We start from the raw sequence: 22521 nt of genomic DNA, 5'->3' as shown, positions 1-22521 counted from the left end.
ACACGTAGACGAGGCAAAAAAAAAAGTGTCAATGCAAAAGGCATGTGTGCAGCAACATTCCGTGCATTTACTTTTGACGTGAATCTGGCGGTGACAGCGAGAGCTGCTGAGTGTACATTTTGCTTGGGAATTGCTGTAAGTTTCAGACTCTTTTGGCCAAATATATTCTCTATAACTGTAACTACAAACATGACCACCAATAACAGAAAATTTCATTATTTGGGAGAGGGCCGGGGACAGGCCGAGGAACAATGTTATTCAATTGTTCATTTCAATCATTTATTTTATTACAATTTGTGAATTTTGTTTCTCCATTTTTGATGGATGGGGCGGGGGGGGGGGCGGCAAGAGGTGGTGTCAGAGGTTCCGAGCGATGGGCTACAGCCCCCGCCCTCTGCTCCCCCATCATCTGCCTCTGGCTGGCTGCTTACAGCATGCCGAGTGCTACCAACTTTTTGGCACTGCCTGGTGGCCAGTCATTCATGACCAGTTTCGCAGCTGGTGACTTGAGAAGTTCTTCATTTTCTTTGTGATTCAAATTATAGTCCTCAAGACAAAGTCAAATAATTTAACTGGACATGCTGGGCGTGCTGTGCGTTACAATAATTGTAACGCTCTGGCATTGTCCGGCAAAGGTTTACCCTCACCACAGAGCGTTACCTTACATTTACAATTAAATGAGCCAGGTGCTGCTGCTTGTGCCTGTTTTTTTCAAAATGTTGATATCTGCAGTCCATAGCACTATCATCAGTGTATGTGCTGTATCTAGTGCGACTGCAGATGTAAATAATAATAAAGTGCCCCAGTTTTATATTATAGTCACCTAGCTACTAACCATGCTAACTTGGTCTATAGTCACCTAGCTACTAACCATGCTAACTTGGTCTATAGTCACCTAGCTACTAACCATGCTAACTTGGTCTATAGTCACGGAGCTATTAAAGGGTATATGTACTTTTTGTAGGACAAAAAACACAAGTGACAATGTCCACAGATTTACATTAAACTTACACAGTTTGAAGATTATGATGGTAGACAACTTGCCCTGAAAATATTACTTGCTGAGGTGCTGTAGTTTTTGAGAAATGAATAAAACAATGTCATGAAAATAATTTCCGTCTCAGTGATTATGAGACGAAAATTATTTTAGCATCTAAAAACGTATTTTCATGTCATTGTTATACTCATTTTTTAAAAACTACAGCACCTCAGCAACTAATATTTTTAGGTACGCTTTCTACTATCAATATCTTCAAAAGGTTTAAGTTTGATGCAAATCTGTGGACATTGTGTTTTGTGTTACAAAAAGTACCCAAATCCTTTAATAAGCCCTACACAACCAGCCAGGGATATCTTATACAACGGTTTGTCCCATTCATTATTATTTTGTTTCTTGATTCATTTCATGTTCTTAATTTTGTTTTAAAAAATTGTTTGATCATCCAACTTATGGTTGGTTTAATCTATTTTATCCTTTCACCTACAGGCTCCATATTCGAACATCATTTGATGCTACTTTGCATGAGGCCCTCCGCATAATAACTTCTGTAAGGAGACGAGCCAAAAACCTCCCAATCTGTCAATTGCAGACACTCATTACATCTATTACTCCATAAAATTTTAGATTCAAATTGCTCAATTCATCTTTTGCTCCATATGATCTGAGGAGTGAGATCGGGATTTGAAGGAGTCATGATTGCAGCATGCTGTGCGCTGCTGTTGCTGTACACTCCGCTGTCTGATGCCAAGACAATGAGTGGAATGTTTGAGCCAGTAACAGCAGCAGGGAGCAGCGGTCAGTACATCGGCAAGTTTTGTTTCTCGGGTAAGTCCATGACGAGCAGAGTTTGCACAAATTGCATCCCCTGCATGTATCCTGCATCTATGATAATTCTTGTCAAAGCTTGTTCAGGTGAGAAGAAATTGAAGAGATTTCAGTTTTAGACATGAGGAGATGAAAACCCCTGAGAAATATTTCAAAGAAAACCCACGCAGTCAGGTAGCGACTGAAAACGCAATCCACATACATGTACAGTGTAGTGCCCTTGGTGGGATTCAAACCGCAGTCCCAGAGGTGGAAGGCGAGGCAAGACACCACTATGTTCAAACCTTACTATTGGGACCATACCAGGTGTCTTTCTCAAACCTTAGCTTGGGCTTCTTCACTAGCTTGGGCTTTGTGTGCTGCGTATGAACTGGCTTCGAGGCCTATACATTTTTTGGAGCTGCGTGTATTTTGCACATGGTGGCGGTTTGAACATCAGCAGAGGGAGCCTGGAGCCCAAGCCGAGTTTTGAGAAAGGGCCAAATTTCATGGCTCTGCTTACCATAAGTAAAGAATTTGTGCTTACGGAAGCAGGGAATATATATTATTTCAGGTATTAGCAGGGAGTTTTTGCTTGTGCGCGTGTCTATAGGCCCTACTCTTTGTTACTAGGAATTCTTTGCTTACTGTTTTAAATATTAAAGCAAGATCTTTCTGTGCTCAGCGATTCCTTGTGCTTAATAGGCTTTATGAAATTTGGCCCTTGGCTTCACTGGATCATAGATTGCTATGGCTTAAAAGTTAACACTAAAATGTGAGTCAGTCAGTTTAGTTTCTAATTTGTTTGAAACTCGTCCTTCTGTTCAGGTCATACTGGGCGGATCCAGCATGAGCGACCAAACAACAATCTGTTTTCAGGCAAGTTGTATCTTTTCTCGACGGAAGAGTGGGAGCGAAGCCTGGCAAGGAAGAGCAAAGATGACGGAACCGACTGCGCAGCTCGGCTGGCAATGGCTCAAGGCGTTGGTAAGGGATTGTTCAAATAATTTGTTATTAATTATGGCTTCTTATATAGCACCCATATCCGTCACTCAGTGGCGCTAAATGCACTTAAACATGCGGTATTGTTCCTGAAAGATATTGTGGAGTTTCGTTTTTGAAGTATGAGACCTTTTTCTTTATGGCACCATGTAATGGTTTACAAGGTGCTGTGGCGCAATATGCTGCTGATCAGACCAGGAACACTGGTGCAAACCCCTTCTCTCTCATGATAAGTGCGCTGGGTTCTTGTACATGCATTACACAACACAGGGGACGAAGGACGCAGCAATAATGGTAAAGTGTTTGGCTTGAGGACGCAAGTTTCACGAGCAGGACTCAAACCCACACTCTGCTGAGCAGAAACACCAGACATCGAGTCTTACGCTCTTATCCCTTATCCGCTTGGCCACGACATGCCAGTAACTCTTTCCACCAGAGCCATGCTCCCTACAAAATAGTGAGAAATACAGAAAATTAAGACGCTCTCTCTTGCTCAAAAGCTGAAGAGACCGTTCCTTAAGGCCACTACATCAAACTTAACTATTTGCTGTAAATACGTGAATCACAAAAGCTTGAATGAGACAGATGAACACTGAGGGCGCACTTGGGTTCCCTACATTAATTAAAAATAACCAATTCTTATTGTCCCGTCCTTGTACTTGCAGTACCACTTCATGACAAAACGGCCAACTACACGCTGAACGATCTCAAGCAGCCCATTGTCTTACATGCAGTCTATGCTGACATGTACACGTGTAGTAGGGTACCACCACCGGCTGAGCTTCCTACAATGGACTACGTTTTACACTTCTTCAATGCGGACAGACACGATGAGACCGTCAATCACTTCAGCTGCGAAGAGACAGGTAATTTGTGAACAGGAATTTCTCTCAGTATGCATGGTACACATTTTACACTGGACATTTACTTGAGGATTTTTTATTTTATTTGTCAAACTTATGCCCATGTTTCACTTGAACTAAAGGCACTGGACAATCCTTTGGTGAATTTCAATTCAATTCAATTCAATGAACATTTATTTTCATGTCGACAATAACAATTTCAGGATACACTAGAAAACAAACCAGTATTCTCACTTGGTGTATCCCAACATCATAATATACGTGAAATAACAAACATGTGAATATTTGGGTTCAGTATGTCATCAAAGTGGCCAGGGAATTTCCATGAAAGAAAAAAACATCCCCTGTTGCTCATGTGTCCTTTCAGATGCCTAATAAAAGGCTTAAGATCTGAAGTCTTTTTTTATATTTGAGTGAGAAGTTACTTCTTTCTCAAAAACTATGTTACTTCAGTGGGAGTCTTTAACTTGTCCTTGGTTGCCAGTCCATTTTTCATGTTGTCCATCTTTTGTCATTTCTTCGGGCAGTGTATCCAGCCCGTCTTCACAATTATTTATACTACCAACAGCTCTCCATTGCTCGTTACCAAGTAAAAAAGTTTTTATACTGGACAATGATTTTGAATAATTAACATTAGTGTTCAGTGCCTTTAATAACAACCTTTTAATTTATTGGAATGAAATTGCAAGTATGACCTTAAGTTGTTGTTTGTTTGGTTCCTCTTCAGGTCTGTTGGGTTTCTATGAGATCCTGACGTTACTCTACTTCATTGTGGGATGTATCTGGGCACCAAGACTCTATGAGAATCTCAGGAAGCGAGGGCCGATGCATGATGTAAGTAGAACACCAATTACCTCGATGATCAAGTGCAAGATGAACTCGTCCACTAAAGACCTTTTCACTGTTGATAAACAAAGTGCGCCAGTTTGCATGGCAATAGAGTGGTCTATCTTTTTCATAGTGCAGCCATCTTCCATTTTAATCAATGTGATCTAACCGAGGCTGGAAGGACAAAAATAGACTGGTACAATGAGAGAACCATTATTCATTACTGCTGATGCACACAGAGAACAAGACGATTGCCTTTTTTGGATTTGTAATTATATTCTTAACGCTCTTATTAAAGCCAAACGAGAAGAGAGAAGACAATGAAGAAATTTCATAACTTGATATTGGAGGAAAACCCCTGAATAGGGACTGAAAACCCAATCCACATAGTGCCCCTGCTGGGATTCGAACCGGGTTCCAAGAGGTGGAATGTGAGGAAAGACACCACTTTACCTTCCTCTTGTACAGAAGTATCTTTCCTAAGAGCACCAAATTATGTGAAGTAAGGCCTTGCATGCTGATGAAACTGAACTATTACACCAATTGTCCATTTACAATCATGTAAAGAGTTTTCTTTGTTTTCATTCTTGGCCAGGTGTTGGTGATGTTGACGACAGTACTATGCCTTCAAGCAGTAGGATCACTCTGCATGTTTATTCATCTGTATAGCTATTCCGTGGACGGTCAAGGATCACCGCTAATGGAAAATGTCTCAGAATGTAAGTTGTGTTACAGCAGCTAACGTCTCTAATGAGGCTCTTTTTTTTTTTTTTTTCTTTTTTTTTTTTTTTTTACTCAAGATTGTTCAACCACCATGCAAACAGCTTAGATCGTCCACATCTTCTCATCAGTTTATCATGCCCAGAACCCATGCTGTATCATTTGCATATCGCTCACTCTCCTAATACGTCCCAAAAGAATGGAACACTCTTCCAAAATCACATCTAGGATGCTCAGACTACCTACTCATATTTTCATGAAACTGCTCAAATGTTATCTTTTCCAACAATGTACTTTAGTTTCATGTTACTGTCTTGATGAGTGTGCCTTTGAACATTTATAGTTGATGTGGTCGATATACACCAATTCAGGCACGCACCGGGCGCGCAAGTGTTGAGCACCGCGGCCATTGCTGAGGTAACATGTGCCTAGTTTTGTGCACAGAGACATAAGGAAATCATGTTTCTTTTCTCTTTTTATGGAAATTTAATGTCTTTCTGGACAATCTATGCGATTTCTCTGACATGGCTGCACTATATGACGATTTACGACATTCTTGCTATTTTTTTTTTTAAATAAAGCACAAAGCAAAATACTGAAATTCTGACAAAACCTCATTTAAGTGACTATTTTATGCAGTTTCCGCGCATTTTCTCCCTAATTCACCTAAGACAAGCACCGTTTTCAAGGTGATTCGGTTTGTATTTAGTTGCACATTTTGTAGTCAGTGATCTTCTTTCATGATGTCCTGTTAAGGAAAATGTGATAGTCGTTGAGGAAAACATCTTGTGTCCATCAAGAGTGAAAAGAAACATGATTTCCTCATGTCTTTGTGCACAAAACTAAGCACATGTACACCTCACCAATGGCGCACGGTGCTCAACACTGCGCGCCTGAACTGGTGTATATCAATATTTTCTGAATGAATGATTGTTTGATTGGTATTATTTCTGACCAACACTAAATTATTTATGTTTTGCTTTACTACCTGTATTTAATAACTCTTTTCCAATTGGGGTTTTTTCCTACTTTTTTTAATCTACTTTTAGTTTTGTTTGCCTCCATGTTTACTTGCTTGGCTGCTTTCTGTACATTTAAGTTTTTAAAATGTTATTTTGATAATTTTATTGAAAAGTATTGAATGGTCTGGGTTATTATAGTTTTATTATAACATGCTTTGGGATAATTTACATTAGGTGCCATACAAGATATTTTTATATTGATTTTTAATAATTATATCTAATATAATAATCTAATAATAATTATCTAATAAATTTCCATCTATTAAATTATTTTTTATTATTATAATAACAGTTTGATTTCATTTTCCAGTGGCAGACATCGCTGCTCAGTTTGAGATGCTGTACATGATGCTGAGTCTATCTCTGGGCTGGACGCTAGGCTCGGCTAAAACTCATGTCAAATCAGAAGTCTGGAAGAGTTCACCGTTAGCAAAGTTAGCTGCTGGAATGGCCATCACACAGGTAAATAATGGCTGCCAATGTAAATATAGCATTGTCATGGAGAAAAGCTACCTGGGCAAACTAAGGGGTCTAGACTTAAAGGCAGTGGACACTATTGGTAAATACTCAAAATAATTATTGGCATAAAACCTTTCTTGGTGACGAGTAATGGGGAGAGGTTGATGGTATATAACATTGTGAGAAACGGCTCCCTCTGAAGTGCCATAGTTTTCGAGAAAGAAGTAATTTTCCACGAATTTGATTTTGAGACCTCAGATTTAGAACTTGAGATCTCGAAATCAACCATCTAAACGCACACAACTTCATGTGACAAGGGTTATTTTTCCTTCATTATCTCGCAACTTTGATGACCGATTAAGCTCAAATTTGCACAGGTTTGTTATTTTATGCATACTTTTCCATCATTTGAGACATTCAATCACAGGCTGAAAACACATCTATGCAAAGTGATGATGCCTCCATACTTAATTAAGTTTTCTGCTTTGTAAAAATGCTCTCTTTCTGGTGGTCATACGTACTGTTTAGAATTGTTCATGAATTATGGAAATAAATGTGAGTTTGATTTGACTTGAGTTGAATCTTGTATGACTCTCTTATTCACAGAGTGTGCTGATTCTGTGGGAGCAGGTGTGGTACTACGACCACAGTCCTTATCATTCTCACCAGAGTGTGACGGGTCTCTTGATCCTAGTCTTGCGGGTAGCCTTAGCGTTGCTCTTTGCTCACACGCTCCAACAAATCTTGCCCAAGGAAAGGAGCGCCATGAGGCGTGAGTTTTACAGCAGTTTTGCCAAGGTGAGTGTTAGATCCAGGTACACTCTAGCCCTTTTAAGGAATTTCAAAGACTAAGAAATTCCTGTTTTGATCTCATTCTCACAGCGTTGCCTGCTGCCATGCGTACGTGCGTACATTCACGTGTAACAAGACATAAATAAACTTATGTAATTCTTGGTCATTGTATCTTGACTACTCGGCGTTAACACGCAAACGCACCGTAAGATATGCGCGTTGTGCATCTTGTGTATGCATGGCACACTGTGAGAATATGATTAAACAGAAATCATAATGTTAGGAAGTGTATTATTTCACAAAAATTACAGATTTGTGAGGATAAATGACGACCAAAACCCTCCGCAGGAAAATGTATGCTGCCATGGAATGTGAATCTTTTGGAATTAGTGGCTTCATGCAGGGCCCAATTTCATAGCGCTGCTAAGCAAAACAATTTGCTTAGCATGAAATTTCTCCCTTGAAAAAAACAGTTTTCCATGTGATTTATAGGATAAGCAAACAACAGCTGAATACCAGTAACAAGCAACATGAAACAACAGGAAATGTTGTTTGTAATCCCGTTTTTAACAAGGATGAAATTTCATGCTAAGCAAATTAGTGGCTTCTTGCAGGTTATAAGTTATGAAGCTTTGAAAGTTTTCCGCCCCAGAAAAGGACCCTGATATAGTACAAAAGTGTAAGGCTGCCAAGGCTAGAGCAATTCCTGGGTTCTGTCTTGTTTTTCCCAAGACTCGTGGAAAGACATCAGCTCTTGCAATGCCAAGGTTGTGGGTTCGAATCCCACCAGAGGGATTTGCTTGTGGATTTTTTTTTCACAGAACTTGGACAAATACTGAGTATACAGTCCTTCAAAAACAAATTACATTCCTTATCCCGATTCTAACATAAATCAACTCTCGTTGTAAAAGTAAGTTTGTATTATAAAGTTTGAATTTACCATTTTTTTGCAGTACTGTTTCCTGTGGTTTTTCGCATACCCAGCATTACTTCTAACATCACTCTTCATAGCGCAGTATTTAAGAAGAAAGGTAAAAACTAATTTTATTTTTAGTCTTTGTATTCTCTGACCGAGCTATGGTCATTTACACGTACCGACCCATACATGTATACTGGTATAGGTCGACGGCTCGATCACGCTTTAGCTAAATCCTTCTCAGCTACAGGGAAGTGTGTCCATCCCAGACTCCCACATTTATTATTAGTTAGGGCTGCTCCACAGCACTCTCGAAAACAAATTGTACTAACCCCACTTCCATTTTTGACCCCACCCTTTTCAGGTTCTGACCGTAGGAGCCGTCTCAGCCCAGACCTTAGCCGTAGTTCTCTTGTATCGATTGTTCCTCTCTCGAAGTCTCTACTGGGAGGTTTCGTCCCTCTCCTCTACGACCCTCCCTCTTAGGATGGATAAGAAGAATCTTAGCATCAAGCTCACCTCATGACGAGAAGCACTTTCTCATGGAAATCTCAAATTTTAATTTAAGCTCGCATTTTAACCGATGACTGTAGAGCGTCGAAGGAGCAAAGGAACTGGGGCTGAAAATAATGTGAAATCTGGTGACTGGACACATTTCAGTTTCACCCACTGTGGTTTTGAGTGATAGACAAACTACAGGCCTGATACCTCATGGAGGCTAAAAAGGCGATTGCCTCCGTGTCCCTGGTCATTGCCTCGGTGCCCCTCAAATGCTCCCCACAGTAAAAATGTATATTTTCCTCATAGGGTGCCATTTATCAAGGAGAAAATGCCTTGGTGCCCTTACCCTTTCAAAAACGAAGCATACAGGCCTGAAACTATACTGGCCTGTATTAGGGTGTCATGTGTGGTGAATGTATCTGAACGGTTCACAGTCAGCCCTCCCACTTGGGTGGGATTGGAACCCATGACCTTTGCATTGCCAGAGCAAATGTCTTACAACTTGAACACCCAACTAGCCGATGGCTTAGTGTTAATGTATGGTTTGTACACAAAGGTTTATGGGTTTTTTTAAATGGTGGAATGAAAATCATGGCTGCAGATGAAAAGTAAATAACAAAATGTGATTTTCAATGATGTTCAAATTCTAAGAAAATTTCCATTTTATTTATCACAAAAACCTCCTCGACCTGTACAATTTTCATCTTGATTTTCAAATGCTTTTTCGGGAACTCTTAATTTGCATGAAAAAAACTTGATAGTACATCAATATTTATTGTAACTTGGTGCTCCGTGACTCCTGAATAACCCTTTTTAAAGACTTTTTACTAATAGTGTTGATTTTTTATGACTTCTTGTTTTCAGCAAAAATATCTGACTGTACGACAGTTACAGCTCGCATTATTTTAAAACCTAAAACATTACAATTCAAAGTTTCTTTTTAAATGTAGATATGGTCCTTACATTTACAGTTGTAAATGTCAGGACTTGGCCTTTGCTTCAACCTTTGGGGTTGATACACGTATTTCTCTACAGCCAAAAGTAAACTTTTTACGCCACTAAAAATGTTCACTTAAGAATTAATTTATGAACTAAATTGTGCTTTTGTATGCAGTCTACCAACAGTAACACTTCTTTTTAAGCCTGCATGAAACCCTTTTACCAATAATGTCTGATGCCTTGAAATTATGTTAATTCCGAGCACGAGGTAAGGCATTCTTTAAATTGTCAGTAAATTAGTTTTTATTGCTGTAAATTGTATATTCGAGCCAGATACTTCAAAGAAGCAACAGAGGCAATTGCCTCCTTGCCCCCTCGGTGCCCCTCCCTTCACCGAGGTGCCCCTTACTTGGGGAAACGCTGTCTTGCCTCTACAAGAAAATAGTCTAGGGTCTGTTTCTTGTTCTCCAGTAGTTAAGAATAATTAGAGTATTTTAGATTTTTAGAATTAGATGTTGCCGATTGATTAAATCATGTTCCTGGATTTGACTCCCTAACCCACTCCCTCCAAAAATTGAAAGCAAACAATAAAAGCATTACAATATTCAGACAATAAGTGATAAGATAAGAGTTTCATTTTTTATTCTAACTGTGCATTGTGACAGTGTTTCTTAATCAAGTACTTTACAATACATTGTTTTTCTCTTCTTTGTTTGTAAATTCTTCTGCCCTCCACCAAACCAACACAGACCTAAATGTACATTACACACCTTTTTTGTTTCATTCCTTTCTTACGCAGCCTTCATGATTGAAGATAGTCATACTGGACCTACAGCTTTACGTCCCGTCTGAAGGATGAAGCATGCAATGGTCAAGTGTCTTGATTAAATACAAAAGTGTCACGACCGGGATTCTAACCCACACTCTGTAGATTAAATACAGCAGAGCTTACATTTGATGCTCTCAATTGCTTGGCCACGACACTTCCACTCTACAGACATTCGGTGATTATCTGAAATGCCTGGAATTTTATCTGTGAGAGGGCAACTTTATTTTCCTTTTACAAAGGGCACTTCCCTCAGGAAAAAATAAAAATCTACAGCAATCTTTTGGAGAGGCACCAAGGCCAAATCTTTAACATTACAAGTAAACTTTATCGGTACTGTGGCTGAATTTTTCTCCCAGATGGGCGGATTTCTTTAAGAGTTGCTTCCGTCGGGCATCGTCGAACCGATTAACCTGCAGATCATTTTCTCTGTCAAAGGGACGTCTTTCATTCTCTGAAGTACCTTGCTCCGCCTGATGGAAACAAAAAACAAGCATTTTGACTTTTACAAGTTTAATACAGCTTTCACAAGCTAAATTACAAATTTAATATTGTTGCTGGGTGTTGTGTATTTTCTGGGCCGATTTCATATATAATATAGCTGCTTTTAAAGCACAAAACATTGCAGGTCAAATTTCTGCTGAGCAAAAACAGACAGGTTACCAATCACAAATTTTACATACATTTTATGACGTGTTATTTCGACTGGTAACCTTAAATCGGTTTCGCATACATTTTTCATGCTTGGCTACTTTTTGTGCTCACAGTTCTATGAAATGCTCTGTTTCATGGCTCTGCTTACTGCCAAATTTTGCGCTTACTGAGGTCATTCTTCACTACTACTGTACAAGCTGACTGTACAAGCGCACAAGCAAAAATTCCCTGCTAACCCCTGAAATGCGCTTGATGTAAGCACGGAATTCCCTTTCTTCTGTAAGGCCCAGATGGTCTAATGTGAACATAAAAGAAAATATCTTGAAGCTTTGGAGACTGACCATTTTTCTCTTCCTGTTCTTAGAATGAATATCCATCAACGACTCCGCCCTTGCTCTCTCGTTGTGCTTCTGTACTGTCTCGGCCATCCCCCTGTCTCTTTCGGACATTTTAATTTCTTTTTTATCTTTCTTCTTCTTCCTGGATGATTTGGAGGATGATGCCATCGCCTGTTCTGCTGCTACAGCTCGCTCCATTCTCTCCTGAAAGTTAAAATGTAGTTTTAATTTCAGTAATTTCGTATTATCGTTGTATTTCCCTACAAGAGACTCCTGTCTATCACATTGCTTAATGTTGTAGAGGACTACGACTTTTAAGCTTAATTGCAAGTACTAAGACTCTTCATTCTTCATTTTGAGTTACTGTCAACTAAAAACACAGCAAATAGTTCTCAACTTATTTTGTTTGACATCTAGCCCTGAAGGCTGGTTTATAGTCCGTCGAGCGATGATGGTGCGATGGAAATCTTGGCGCGCGACACAGTTTATAGTCATCGCTGAGGCCTAAAAACTCTGTCTTTTTATGATCGCGCGTCAATACTTCCATCCCCTGACCATCGCACGAATGACTATAAAATGGCTTTATTACAGCCTCGGAACTCAAATGAATTGTGCCGTTTCCCCATTGCTTCTTTTACCTGTTCTTTCTTGGCCCTATCTGCTGGGGTTTCAGTCCAGCCTGATCTGTCCTTCTCATCTGGTCGAGCATTCTTACGGAATGTCCGAGGCCCCATCCCAAAACTCTTGGAGAATTCAGGAAGCTCAGTCATCCAAGAATCCCTGGATTGTGCAACGTCTTCGTCCTGACAAATGAAACAAGAAGTTATTTTAAAAAGGACACGAAGAATGCCAAGCAATTATGCAGGTAACTCAACACTTTTGATCTTGGCTGTGCTCTGTGGTCATAACGGGTTGATGTTGCTGGCAGCCGAAGGCGCCCTTGCATGCCTGCTTCTCGAACACGTTTTAGCCGCGTCCTTCGCAATTCAGCTCTTAGCTGCGAGTAAGGATGATTAGCCCCCTCAATTAGCCCCCACCCCACCCCCTGTGGGATTCGAACCGAGGTCCGCGAGGCAGACACCACTACACCAACCTGACCGGGTTAAGGGAGGTGAACAAGGTCCAGGAGAAACATTGCAAAATGAGACAATGTACCTTTTGTGTGAGCTTATCCTTCATAGCAGCTGCTCTGGCTTCCAACTCTTCAGCTGCAGATTTCCCTTGTCTATAGTCATACTCCGAGGCCGGCATCGGACCAATGACCTCCTCCTCGGAACTGTCTTCCTCAGAGTCCTCATCTGACTCCGGAGCATCTTCCCAGGGTCTTCTGAATCCTGGCGGTAAAGTTGGACCTAGGATGTGGTCCGGTTTAGAGTAAGCTGGGGGAAGAGAAGGTCCGTAGGTTTCTTCTGTGCCCGAGTCTGACTCTGAGTCTCTTTGTAATGATCTTGGAGGAAGGCTCGGTCCCTCTTGTGCTTGACCTCTTCTGAGATTGGGTGGTAACGAGGGACCGATATCTTCATTATTGAGGTTTGAGTTTGAGTTCCCAGGCGGCATTGGGCCTATTCCTCGTTCAATGAATTCACCGCTCCCCAATAAATTCTGCTCTGAACTTGACTTGAAATGGGGTGGTAAGGTTGGACCAATGTTACCCTGGGGGCTTTCTCCTCCAATGCCTCTCCTATCTCTGGCGATACTTGGGGGCAACATGGGACCTATCCAGGAGTCTGACATGTTTGTTACTTAAATTTGCTTCTCTATTTATGGTGATTTTCCCTACATGCTGAATTTCCAAATTTCACCAGATTAAATATTCGCAAGCAGGACCCTGCAAATAATTTTAAGAAAAAAAACCACAATATTAGGAAAAATGTAATGACACCGACATGGCGTATGAATTGAAAGCAATTCATTAAATTTGTGAAAGTTGTATACACTAAATCACTGCAAGCACAGACTGGCCACAGACGCACTCTGCTAAAAAGCCTAAACTGTACAATATGCAATCCGACCGTCGTCTGTCGACTTGATCTTTATTTAGATAATTGGTTATTGATACGTATACGGTATATGCTCCAACTGGACCAATTACTCAATCAATGTAACAAAATTGACTCGGTAAATATCATCCGTGTCTAAACTTGGACTTGTCACTTGGTCATGTTGGTTACTCTAGCTAGTTGCGAAACGTAATCATTGCGAATGATTGGAGGTCTATCTCACCTAGACTACGTTCACAGACTCAGGGAAGTGAAATTGACCACCCCGGAGTGCAGGAGGCTGCGAGGAGATCTTATCGAGACCTTTAAGATACTTAGGGGCCTTGAGGGCTTGCACCCTGAACATTTCTTTGATTTGTCAACCGTGCAGTAGAGGGGTCACCAACTTAAACTGTACAAATCAAGATCCAACCTCAACCTCAGGAAGTTCTGGTTTACCCAGAGAGTGGTCAACTACTGGAACATTCTCCCTCAAAAAGCAGTTGAAGCTTCAAGTGTGAACATTTTCAAGGGACATGTGGATAAATTCCTAAAGAACGTTGGGGGGCTCTACATAAGCTTATCTAAGCTGTCTGCCCCAGTAACCAGAACCACCATCTCCTCCCCAGTTGTGTGATGGCGTCGGTGGATTCAAGTAAGTAACCCTCCTCCCTCCCGTCAGGAGGAGGGTTACGTTATCGCAGCTTATTGACTTGTTGATGTTGGTCATGCCTTTTTGGACTGGTATTGGTAATTGTTTTTCGTTTTGATTTTTCATTTACAGTTTTACACAAAAGTCAAAAGCATGACATTGTCATTTGACAAGCACATGAGTCATAATATGACAAGTCAGGAGTGAACCTAAGGAAGCGCAGGGTACTTTTGTGTTGACTACACTCTATAATTATAGAGGAGAGATACCCTAAGTACTACATTACAAACTAGACCTATTGAGTGTTTAGTTGTACACCCAGTACATCAGCATGCATGGGATTTTGTGAATGTCAGACAACTCGTCCGTCGGACAACTCGTCCGTTCGCACAACTCGAAAGAATTGAACTCGGACGAGTTGTCCGACGGACGAGTTGTCTGGTCTCCGATTTTGTCACTGACTGTCGTCACTGCATTTTTTTAGTCCAGTGTGTATGTATGTATGTGTTACACTGACGCTCGCGCATTGGGATTTTGTATTGCTTATACGTGTGTCCGGAATTTGGACAAGTCGTAAAATAAAGTAAATACTCACGAAATATGCTAAGTACAGAAATAATTCTACACCAAACGAAACATGAAAACAATGATTAATAAAATAATTTCCAAAACTCTATGTCTCCTGGCCCACATTCCTTAAGAAAACGTTTTGAACTTACGATTGTTTTGGGAGGATTTCAGCAGCCAAAACAAAGTTGAGCGCAATGTAGAAACCCTCGCAAGGTAAAGACTTGCCCGCGCAAGGTTTGACCTCCCTGTAGTCAGGCCGTGTCCGAATATGCGACTTCGGCTACAGCTACGGCTAGATCAGCGCGTCTGTCAGTGTTGAAGAATAGGCAGACGCGCGCGCCCTAGCCGTAGCTGTAGCCGAAGTCGCCAATTCGGACACGGCCTCACATGGGCAAATTCGAAGCTTGCGCGGGTTTCGGCTTTGCGCTCCACAACTATTTTGTTGTGTGACAGCCAGCAAAGCAGAGTTGTTAGTGCCAGATTGCGATAAGTCGACATAGCTGATTTGTCCATTCTGTCTGGCAAAATGAAAGAGCAACAGTGATTGGCCGGTCGTTCAGGATTCTCATTCACCACGTTCACACATGTGTAAACTTCCACACTACACTTGTTTCACTCTTGACTTTTAAGCTTTGTTGAGCCTTAAAAACACAAAGTTCTTGATATCATGCCGAAGAATAAGGCTGGAGGAGGGGGAGCCAAGGGTGGTGGAGCCAAAGGCGGTGGTGGTGCCAAAGGCGGAGCGAAAGGGGGCAAGGGAGGCAAAGGAGGAGCTTCTGCAGCAGGTCTGTTCATTTTTGTATTTGGTTATTTTTTGTTGACAATTTCCAGGAGGTTCAGTTCCTCTTTAGTCTTACTTAGTAGAAGTTTGGAGACTCCCAAGTAATGTCGTACTAGTATAATGGTCAAGAGTACTCTTACGAAGTAGAACTTTGAATAGTTGCGATAACGTAACCCTCCTCTCGACGGCCGCCAGGCGGCCCTCCGATCATCCTGGGAATGCTGGTCATCTCGCCACCAACAAAGTCACCCCCTGCAAAGTCGCCCGGATAACTTTCCGTATGGCGCCACCACTTTTTCACTCATTTTTACAAAAAGGGATATATCCATCAGGTAAATTAGATACTATATTATTTTATTTCGAATGAAAAAGTGGTGGCACCATCCCATACGGAAACTTTTCCAGTCGCCCCCTACCCGGCTGGCCCCTGGTTGAAACGAAGTCGCCCCCTGGCAATGTCGCCCCCAAACAATGTCGCCCCCTGACAATGTCGCCACCAGCCAATGTCGGCCCCTAGCAAAGTCGCCCCCAGATGTTGTTCGGAAAATAATTAAGGCTACAATAATTATGGTAAAAAAAACCTAACCCTAACCCTAACCCTAACCCTAACCCTAACCCTACCCCTAACCCTAACCCTAACCCTAACCCTAACCCTAACCCTAACCCTAACCCTAACCCTAACCCTAACCCTAACCCTAACCCTAGCCCTAACCCTAGCTTTCCACCAAATCAACTATAGAAACAGGTAGTCTTACGATAAGTAGGCTTTACTTTATATTCTTTCCGATACAATAATTAAGCCATTATATTACAGAAATAATCCTTAACTATTGCTAGGGGGCGACATTGGCTGGGGGCGACATTGTCAGGGGGTGACTTTGCTAGGGGGCGACATTGTTTGGGGGCGACATTGTCAGGGGGCGACTTTGTAACAACTTGGGGCGAGCCGGTTAGGGGGGGCGACTTTGCAGGGGGCGACTTTGTTGATGGCGAGCTTGCTAGGTGGCGAGATGACCAGCCTCCCCTCCTGGCAGCCATCCGGAGGTACTTCTAGAAACTAACTTATATAAGGCTCACAGGGGAGCCTTATAGTGTCTAGAAGTAGTCGGGTGGAGGGTTACGTTATCGCAACTAAACTATGATTATGAATGATATTTTTTTGTTCCGCTATCGACCGTCTCCACGAACTTCATTTCATGCATAGTGGAGACTGAACAAACCTCATCATAGTTCCACACATGAATGTACGTTTTCTAGGGGGAGCTAGAGAGTAGAGAGACCAGGGTCCGAGCGAGTTTGCAACAGGTCTGTTTTCTCTGCCCACGCCGAATTTTGTTTTACTCATTTGGTGACTGCTCTACATGTATATTACGACATCCCTATGTTCCGACGCATCTATGTTCGGAAAACCCCTGATGATTTACACACTAGGGTCAGGATAAGGATTCTTTAAAAGGGTGTCGGACAGCGGTTGTCAGAACAGAGGTTGTCGGAACATAGGGAGGGATATCGGAAAACAGGGGTTTAACTGTAACCACTCAGTTGAGCAGACGAGAGGTTTATTTCGTACACAAGATTCAGACAGTTGTCAATTTTTAATAATTTAAAGAGGAAAAAGTTCAAATTAGAATCAGTAATTCATTGTTTTATGTTTGTTCATCTACTGTTAGATGGAGACTCTGGTGACAAAGTGAAGAAAGGAGGAACTGCAGTCAAGGTTTGTTCATCGTCGAAACAACTCCCCCCCCCCCCCCCCCCCCCTCTTCATTAATGCAAGTATTCCAATCCGAAATATGTGTACGTGTTACAGTATGTGCCACGCTCACTATCTCTTGGCCAATAATACATGTAGGTCTTCCTTTGACCTCATTAAGTGAGAAGCTCTGTTTTTTGAGCTTGTGATGTAGGCTAGGGGTCTAGACTCTAGTGATTAGACTGCAGGACTTGCGATTACACGGTTGTGGGTTCGAATCCTTCAGAGCTAACCACTGATTTTATAATGACTGGAATAAATATTGTCGTCTAGTTACTGAATCACATTTTCTTGATTTTGTGTGACTAGCAACTCAAAATCATAGAAATAAACCAATGTTTGTATGAGAGAGATTGGCTGTTGCCAGTTTATCCCCATATGGTGAGTTCCCTTGATGGGAAGATCATTGAGACAGACAGACAGACGATCACTAAAGCATCACCCCAGCTCAAGTGCCCCTTTAAATGTCTTTTCAAGAAGATAGTCGGAGCACACTGATCAAAAATGGCTCTTCTGAGAGCCACCACTGCTCACCAAAGAAATTTCTTAAATGGTGTCACCGCAAACGTTACTTACTTTCTGTTTGATTTGTTGTCTTAAAAAAATACAGAATTGTAATTTTAAATTTGATTTCCCAATTTATTATGTAACCTTTGACAGGTGAGGCACATACTGTGTGAGAAGCATTCCAAGTCCATGGAGGCTCTGGAGAAGCTACAGTCTGGAATCCGATTCAATGTAGTGGCTGAACAGTACAGTGAAGACAAGGCCGGACAAGGGGTGAGTGAGCCATTACTAAACCAGGGCCCAATTTCATAAAGCCTGTAAGCACAACAATTTGCTTAGCATGAAATGTCTTCCTTCATAAAAACCGGATGACCAACCACATTTCCGCGTGACTTTCAGGATAAGCAAGCAACAGCTGAATGCCAGGAACAAGCAATATGCAACAAATTAAAATGTTGATGGTAATCTTGTTTTTATCAAGGAAGAAATTTCATGATAGGCAAATTTTTGTGCTCTACAGGCTTTATGCAATAGGAGACTTTCCAACGCTAGGTGGCAGCAGACATTCCGGGTAAATTTCCATTGTTTACGTAGTTCTGAACATGCGCATAATTCTGAGAACAATGGATTTACCCGGTAAGTCTGCTGCCCTCTATCGTCCCAGAAAGTCTCCCATTGGGCCCAGAGGGTACGAGTCACAATTACCAGGGTTCTCCCTAGAGGCACTGGACACTATTGGTAGTTACTCAAAATAAATGTTAGCATAAAAACTTACTTGGTAACGAGCAATGGAGAGCTGTTGACAGTATCAACTATCAGACTATTCTTACTCAAATATGGAAAGACTTCAGGCCTGAAGCCTTTTGTTAGGTATCTGACAGCAAACACGTTTGTGCAACAAAGGTGTATTTTCTTTCATTATTCTATTGCAACTTATAATAGATGACCAAGTGAGTTCAAATGTTCACAGATTTGTTATTTTACGCATACATGTATGTTGGGATACAACAAGTGAACACCGCGCAATCACAGTGGTCTAGTTGGTAAGAAATTTGGTCTAGATGCAATCACGGTGCTCTAGTTGGTAAGAAATTTGGTCTGGATGGCAAAGGTCGTGGGTTCAAATACCACTCGAGTAAAATGCCTGCCCTGTGACTTCTGTTCACAGAACTCAGAAAAGTCCTGAGTATACACTGCTTACACATTTTAATTAACTTACACACGTATTATCGGTGTAAAAGGGTAAAACCAAATACATGTTGTAGTATTGCAAAGAGTGTTTCAGTACATTGTGGACTTTCACCGGCCTGCTGCTTCGTTTTTTAAAGGATAAGAGTACCAAGGCATTTTTGTTGTTGTATAAAAGGCTGCGCTTTTAGGAAATTACAAACTGTTATCGCAATTTTCAAGGGACACCAAGGCAATGACCAAGGGCAAGTAGGCAATTGCCTCTGTTTCTGTTGCTTTTGTTGTGTAGGTCTGTTTTTGTGACAGAGCAGTCTATGCTCGAGTTCTGTTGGCTAAATTATTTGTGTGCAGTCGATCACTGGTCTTGGCCACTGTGTGTCTTAGAGAATGCATTTAAACCATAATTGCTTTCATTATCGCGGGTGTATAAATACCAATGAGAACCTGTTAGGCCTAAGAAAGCATCTTGTTGGATGATCTATGCTCGTTGAAAAATGATAACGTCGTTAAGTGCCTTGATCTTGCTACTCAGGTTTTAGCACTGTCTACTATTAGGGCCCATGCAATGTACTGCATAGAGAAAGACACATTACATAAACAAACTTTATTTTGTATTGTATTTTATTACCGTGTATTGATTAGTTTGGATTCACAAAACAGTGAATGTATGAATAGAAATAAAATAAACAAACAACAAACCTACAACCAGTAGAGATTGTACCTAAATGAACACTTGCCATTCTTTTACCAGGGAAATCTCGGTTGGATGACACGGGGGTCGATGGTTGGACCATTTCAGGATGCGGCCTTTGCGCTAGCTACGAGTACGACAGATAAGCCTATTTACACGAATCCGCCGGTCAAGACGAAACATGGATATCACATAATCATGGTTGAGGGAAAGAAATTATAATAGAATGTTGACTATAGTTCGTGATGGATCGATTCAACGTGGTGTTTGTTTTTAGAGAAGAAAAAAATGTAAAGCAGAATCTTAAAGTGCAATCACACAGCTGGGTTATGCACCAAGCTTATTATGCACCCAAGGACACTGGGTTTCTTCACCCAAGGAAACTGGGTTTGTACACCCAGAGAAACTGGGTTAATTCACCCAAGGAAACTGAGTTAAGTCTCCCAAGAACTGGGTTTCTTCACTCAAAGACACTGCCTGGGTTTCTTCCCATAAAGGAAACTGGGTTTCTTCACCCAATTCTTCCAAAGGACACTAGGTTTCTTCACCCTAGGACACTGGGTTTCTTCCCCCAAGGACACTGGTTTTCTTCCCAAGGACACTAGGTTTCTTCACAGGGACACTGGGTTTCTTCACGCAAGGACACTGGGTTTCTTCTTTAAGGACACTGGGGGGTTTTTCACCCAAGGATCCCAAGGTTTCTTCACCCAAAGACACTGGGTTTCTTCAAAAAGACACTGGGTTTTTTCACCCAAGGAAACTGGGTTTCCTCCCAAGGCAATGGGTTTCTTCACCCAAAGACACTGGGTTTCTTCCAAAAGACACTGGGTTTCGTCACCCAAGGAAGCTGGGTTTTTTCCCCGAAGGACACCTGTTTTTTCATCCAAGGAAAATGAGTTTCTTTACCTAAGGAAACTGGGTTTCTTCACCCAAGGACACTGGGTTTCGTCACCCAAGGACACTGGGTTTCATCTACCAAACAAGGTACTCATGGCGCTTTCAAAATCACATCTCCTGAATTTTTGAGCCTTGATATGAGTATATAGTGTTAACCTTATCCAGCTGTATATGGATTTCACATGACGTCAATGATTGTCACATTTAATTAAAAAAACAGCCAATCATAGCCTTTCACGCATGCAAGTTTCATTAACCCTGGCGGCCAATGAAAGGGGTCTATACTAGGATGGTGCAGAATTGACGTCACAGGCGTAAGAAATAAAAGGGGAGAATAAAGTGGCCACTTATATTTAGTTAGCTTTTAATGAACTACCACGGTTAGTACTCTATTCGCCTAATACACACTCTGTACATTTTTATATTAATCTACATTGTGTTGAGGCTCTTAAACACCAAAATAGAACACAGGTTTTAGTAATAATAATAAAATCCAAATTATGGAACTCACTTGAGTTAGACTAAAGAAGTGTACTTTGTTCAGAATTTGTATCTGTCCCCTGCCACCAAACACCACAAATTAAAAATACTATCTTCAAAAGCTGTTACAAAATGGCATACTTTATTTTAAAACGTTTAATTCTAACAAAATCATCGTCGTGCTTTTACCACACCAACAACTCCATAAAATTGAGAATATTTACGATCCGGATTTTCAAACATAAACTGAAATAAAACAAACTATAGTAAATATTACATCCGAAGATATTGGGATCAATTTGATTGAACTACTTTACCGCAGAATTGCGCCTACAACCACCCATAGAATGACATGTTAACATGGGACCGTCAGCTCAGGATTCGTTGATAAACACTAAGTAGATCCATAAAATTTGGCCAGTTGAAGACAATGGACACTATTGTTAAATGTCAAAGACCAGTCTCATCACTTGGTGTATCTCAACATATGCATAAAATACCAAACCTGTGAAAATTTGAGCTCGATTGGTCGTCGGAGTTGCGAGATAACTATGAAAGTGAAAAACACGCTTGTCACACGAAGTTGTGTGCTTTCAGATGCATGATTTTGAGACTTCTAAACTTGAGGTCTCGAAATCAAATTCGTGGAAAACTACTTCTTTCTCGAAAACTGCTTCACTTCAGAGGGAGCCGTTTCTCACAATGTTTTATATCAACCTCTCCCCATTACTCATTACCAAGTGAGGTTTTATGCTAATAATTATTTTGAGTAATTACCAATAGTGTCCACTGCCTTTAACTGAATAACACAAAGTAATTAGTCGAACTAAATTCAAAGTGTTGACTCGGGAAAAGGTGTTTAACACACTAATAGGTTATTTTATTTTAGTTCAAATAAACACAGAAACCCATGGACCCTTATAGTACATGTGCTCAATAAAGACAACAGTTACACGTTGTACACCCCTGCTTTGCGTGGGGCACCAAAACAAATAACACGACATGACCAAAGTAAATCAACGAAACCACACTTTGGGACAAACAGTTTTATCATTTGTTACAAAACTGTCGTGGAGAGGGGAAACAACAAGTCTTTAATAACATCGTGAAAACGTATAATTGCACTTCTTAAAAAAAAGTTAATTAATTTCACTGTGAGAACTTGTACAATAGTTGCACTACTGTTAAAAAAACTTTTGAGAGAAAAAAACAACAAGTTAAAGCCATTGGACCCTTTCGGTAAACAGTGTTGTCCAAGGCCCACACTTTGTGTACCACAACTTCTATATCAAATAACAAACCTGTGAAAATTTAGGCTCAATCGGTCATCGGAGTCGGGATAAAACAACGGAAAAACCC

At 41.0% G+C, this 22521-nt stretch overlaps 3 protein-coding genes across 4 annotated transcripts; 2 read left to right on the top strand and 1 right to left on the bottom strand.

The window, feature by feature from the left end:
* The first annotated feature begins 25 nt into the window (after positions 1-25).
* On the top strand, positions 26-9201 carry LOC117298330 (integral membrane protein GPR180-like). Of its 2 annotated transcripts, none has more exons than XM_033781512.1 (10): positions 26-135; positions 1625-1825; positions 2633-2791; positions 3472-3672; positions 4397-4503; positions 5093-5216; positions 6550-6701; positions 7305-7496; positions 8444-8521; positions 8771-9201. In XM_033781512.1, exons 2-10 carry the CDS (start codon positions 1693-1695, stop codon positions 8930-8932), a joined length of 1308 nt encoding a protein of 435 aa, XP_033637403.1. In that variant the 5' UTR covers positions 26-135; positions 1625-1692; the 3' UTR covers positions 8933-9201. The 2 variants fall into 2 exon arrangements, with proteins under 2 accessions (XP_033637403.1, XP_033637402.1); XM_033781511.1 differs by having other exon boundaries at positions 1487-1825.
* A 1501-nt stretch (positions 9202-10702) lies between these two features.
* On the bottom strand, positions 10703-15113 carry LOC117298329 (GPALPP motifs-containing protein 1-like). Its single transcript, XM_033781510.1, has 5 exons — positions 15015-15113; positions 12820-13492; positions 12303-12467; positions 11668-11868; positions 10703-11145 (listed from the first exon to the last, which is right to left on the bottom strand). The coding sequence occupies exons 2-5, from the start codon at positions 13396-13398 to the stop codon at positions 10987-10989; spliced, it is 1104 nt and encodes a 367-aa protein (XP_033637401.1). The 5' UTR covers positions 13399-13492; positions 15015-15113; the 3' UTR covers positions 10703-10986.
* A 215-nt stretch (positions 15114-15328) lies between these two features.
* Positions 15329-21192, top strand: LOC117298328 (peptidyl-prolyl cis-trans isomerase NIMA-interacting 4-like). Its single transcript, XM_033781509.1, has 4 exons — positions 15329-15650; positions 17317-17363; positions 18060-18179; positions 19846-21192. Exons 1-4 carry the CDS (start codon positions 15533-15535, stop codon positions 20005-20007), a joined length of 447 nt encoding a protein of 148 aa, XP_033637400.1. The 5' UTR covers positions 15329-15532; the 3' UTR covers positions 20008-21192.
* The last annotated feature ends 1329 nt before the right edge of the window (positions 21193-22521 follow it).

Source organism: Asterias rubens, chromosome 13, assembly GCF_902459465.1.
Source record: "Asterias rubens chromosome 13, eAstRub1.3, whole genome shotgun sequence".
In the NCBI taxonomy this organism is placed as follows: Eukaryota; Metazoa; Echinodermata; class Asteroidea; order Forcipulatida; family Asteriidae; genus Asterias; species Asterias rubens.
Note: the sequence above shows the minus strand (reverse complement) of the source record. Positions and strands in the feature narration are given on the sequence as shown.